General features: G+C 36.7%; 1 protein-coding gene across 1 annotated transcript; it reads right to left on the bottom strand.

Annotated features, from left to right (window-relative positions):
- Positions 1-965: 965 nt before the first annotated feature.
- Positions 966-3,145, bottom strand: LOC110425418 (cytochrome P450 714C2-like). Its single transcript, XM_021440331.1, has 5 exons — positions 2,851-3,145; positions 2,507-2,733; positions 2,056-2,303; positions 1,600-1,954; positions 966-1,391 (listed from the first exon to the last, which is right to left on the bottom strand). The coding sequence occupies exons 1-5, from the start codon at positions 3,143-3,145 to the stop codon at positions 966-968; spliced, it is 1,551 nt and encodes a 516-aa protein (XP_021296006.1).
- Between the last annotated feature and the right edge of the window lie 817 nt (positions 3,146-3,962).

Here is a 3,962-nt window from a genome sequence, read left to right as displayed (position 1 = left end):
AAAGCCTATGAGAAATATAGTATGGTGAAATGATTGATTAGTAAAGATTGTAATGAAATGGACTTTATTGATATTCTTTTCTTTGTAGAGGTCAATTGCAATGTATTGATGAATATTATTGCAATTAATGGGTAAATAATATTTCTTAATTAATTTAAGAAACTAAATGATAACATTAGATTAAATGAAATTCCAAGTAAAATATGAGTCATGAGATAACATGGACTTGGGCCCATAGCTGTAGAGTGATCTTTAAGGATCCCATGCATATTTTTCTTTTGGGTTTAATATAAAAGTCTTGTCAGACTAGGATTAGATCTAATAGATCCAAGTCCATTACGATATCTATAAAAGTAAGGGTTGCTTATAGTTGGTCATAAGAATTAATTAGAAACAGGTTTTAGAAAACAAAAGACGTTAGAAAAAGAAGGAGCCTGAATCTTTTTGGAGACAAGACAATTGAATCACTCTTGAAGCACCTGTATCTTTGTTCTATATTTTAATCACTTTTGAAGGCAAGGGACTTGAATTGTTTTGAGGTATGGATGTCTTAATCTATGATTATCTTATGGTAGATTGTGGCTTTTATATTATATAACAATTGTTGCTATTGAATTATAAATAAAAAATTTTATATTTATCGTAGACAAAGAACTAACAGTTACAAGTAGTACAAACAGGGAGTATCCTAGAAAATGCAACTAATTAACTAGGTAGCTTTAATAGACTGGTTAATACCCCCAGTTCGTAACCAAAGTTCCGCTGCTATATATTCTGAACATATGCATTTTAACAGAGAACTCAATCTAGCTCGGATGCTGCTTATCATTGGTTCCCTCCAAATAGAAGTAGAGTTTTTTTTTTATTTCATTTTAATTACATAGTATCTTGTTACCCTCGGACAGTAGGAGATCAACTTGTAAATATAAATCAAAGAAGATCACAGAATACTTGTCATGGATAGCTCACAGCCTCCTAACTATGAGATTCACTCCATGTTTAGGCTCTATAATCAAACTCAGAGATGGACAATGCCTATATTTTGTTGAGGGAGAGAATGTGAAGTTTGACAAGGCAAGAGCAAGAAGTAGCTTAAGTTCTGCCAAGGCGAAATGCTGTCCCAAACATGTATGGGGTCCGAATCCGAAAGGCAAATAAACATGAGGAAACTTGCAGGCTCCACTGACTCCATTGGAAAACCTTTCAGGATTGAATTTGCCAGCATCAGGTCCCCATATTTGAGGATCTTGGTGAAGTGTCGCTGGCAGTAACCATATGTTAACTCCTTTAGGCACATGAATATCTCCAAATTTCATATCTTCCAGGGCCTCCCTCGATATAATAGCACCTGGAGGGTATAGCCGTAGTGTCTCACTGATCACCATTGTTAGCTGCCATCCATTCAAAAACATTTTCAAGACGTGATATGTACCTAATTCTGGTATACTAGGAGTAACTTGGACAAAAGATGTAAAGTAGCCTAGTTTCTACTGAAGATTTCATTTTTTATTTTTGGCACAAAGTCCTGCTAATTTGAAGCAAATCCTTGCTTGTCAAGTTTTATTTTGTGGGACTAACAGCAATGATAATTACACTTACTGTTTTCATCTTACGGATCATGTCGGTATCTGGTAATTTGCCCCCACAAATTTCAAGAACCTCTGCACGAACTTTGTCTTGCCAATCTGGGTTCAAGGCTAGCAGCAACAAGGTCCAAGCTGCTGTAATAGCAGTAGTTTCATACCCAGCAAAATATATGTTCTTGCAGTTGTCAACAATGAAGTTATCTGTTGCATCAGGGCCTAAATCACTGTTCTTAGCGCCTTTTAGGATCATTTGTAATAGGTCCTCCTTCGATTTATCTTCCTTGGTGTTATAAACAGCCTTTAAGATTAGCGCCCGAACTTCTTTCTCCAACCTCCATATTTCCCTGTTGCTTTTTGTCGGAAGATATCTGAAAGTTCAAAATTTAATTATTTATATCAGTTCTACTATGCAATTTTTGTCGGTTTCTTAATTGAATTATCCAAGTCAAGAACTAAAGAAAAGCTGAACCTCATTCCAGGGAACCCATTAGATAAAACTTTTTTAGACATGGCTTCTTGCAGAGCTCTAATCTTGAAGAAGATCTCTTCCCCTTTGGAATAATTGCTTCCAAAACACGCCCTTGAGATAACATCTCTGGTAAACCTTCTCAAATAATCGTCAACCTGTATGTCTGCAATTCCACCCTCACCGTCAATCTTGCTTTTCCACTCGTTCACAACCATAATAGAACAGTCTGCCATTAAGTTCGTCATACCCTACACATTGGCAGAATAGATAAGATACTCAAGAACCATTTCCATGATGAAAGGGTTCAATAAACTACAAAATTACTGCACCTACAATTCTAGGAATGGAATAATCTTAAATAAGAGCCCCAATATGTACATGATCAGCACTCTTTAGCATGTGGACGATAACAATCATATTTGCAGAGTACAAGGTTAAATATCCATTCTACCTTGACCTTGTCCATGTATAATTCAGGAGCAATGATTTTCCTTTGATGTGCCCATAATGCACCATTTGAAGTTAGAATGCCTTTGCCAAGCAGAGGACCTCGTTCCTTCTGTTGGTAGGTAGGATTTCCCAAATCCATCGAAGTGCATGTAATTATTTCCTTCACCAAACCAGGATCAGTTACGTGTAAAATCTGTATGTTGCCTAGTGAAAACAGAAACGTTGGGCCTGCAAAAAGGGATCACAAATTATAAAGGAAAAGGTTCTTTCATACTCACACTACATAGTTTTTTAAGCAGTATGATTGGAATTAGATTCTAAGATATGAATTATAAATTCATCTACCATGCTGTTCTCTCCATTGTTCGAAGTAAGGAAACACAGTGGAAGAACTATTGTGGGTTATCACTTGGTCTGCTTCTTGGGGCAACATCGACAACTTAGATTGTGTCTTCTTTATGTCAAGGGTATTTCCCAGCAGCAGTGTTGGAGGGGGACCCCGGATTCCTTGCTTACGCAGTTTGGCGCGAAGCCTTTCAGGATTCAAAATCATTGAATCAAACAGGTGTATGAGCATGCCAATGAATGCCATCAACACAGTTGTGCCAGTAATCTTGACAAGCAGCAATAGCAGCGCCATGGCTTGTAACTCTTTCTTTACCCTTTTTAATGCAGTGTGGTTGGATTGCGGTACTCAATCCTCGGATGCCAAAGATATATATAGACCGAGTACCGGAACCTATTAGGATTCAGCCGTTAGGTCAAGACTTTCTCAATTGCTACAAAAGTAGGTATATTATAAAAGACGTTGAAGGTAGGTCGTTAACTGGATGCAGGAACTGAGAATCTTCAATTCATGGAAAGGGGGTATATTGCGAAAGATAAAAACTTGAGCTGTCACTATATTCTCATTTTTGTCTATTATAAATTAATCAATTTTCCTAGACATTCAGCGCGTCTTGCATCTTGCACCATCAAAATTAATTCCCTAAAACATTTAAACTCTGCTTGTAACAAAATGATTGTTTACCATAATCAAACAATATATAAAAATTATACACTATTAGTGTATCCAATATTAACCTTAAGTTACCAACCTCGTTTTCTGCTCTTTTGTTCAAAGTCTTAATTCTCATTTACAATATTTTACAATCCGCCATTGCATTCATTATTCCAAGGCGGAACCCCAATATTACTATACACTCAATCGCAACGTTTCTTCACCCTCTATCAGAATAAACCGTTCCCTTACAACGACAGTTCAAAGATAGACTTAACTAAGACAGAACAAGGAATATTAAATCCTTAGAAGATGAGAATTAGATTCTCTAGCTTCCTTCATAATCCATTTGCTGTTCTCCTGTTGGGTGGTTTGGTCTCTTTTGTTTTATCAGATGGGTGGGACTTTCTTTGTTTCTTTCGGGTCGGACTGTTCTTGCTTCCTTTGCATCATACTT

The sequence above is a fragment of the Theobroma umbraticum genome, unplaced genomic scaffold, assembly GCF_002168275.2.
Source record: "Theobroma umbraticum cultivar Fairchild unplaced genomic scaffold, ASM216827v3 scaffold_81.0, whole genome shotgun sequence".
NCBI classification, from domain to species: Eukaryota; Viridiplantae; Streptophyta; class Magnoliopsida; order Malvales; family Malvaceae; genus Theobroma; species Theobroma umbraticum.
This window is presented reverse-complemented; position numbering and strand designations above follow the sequence as displayed.

Coding starts and splice junctions, on each gene's coding strand:
- LOC110425418 (XM_021440331.1), bottom strand. CDS start 3,145: ATGGCGCTGCTATTGCTGCTTGTCAAGATTACTGGCACAACTGTGTTG. Junction 2,304..2,506: donor TATACATGGACAAGGTCAAG/GTAGAATGGATA, acceptor GCCAATGTGTAG/GGTATGACGAACTTAATGGC. Junction 1,392..1,599: donor TGATCCGTAAGATGAAAACA/GTAAGTGTAATT, acceptor AATGGATGGCAG/CTAACAATGGTGATCAGTGA.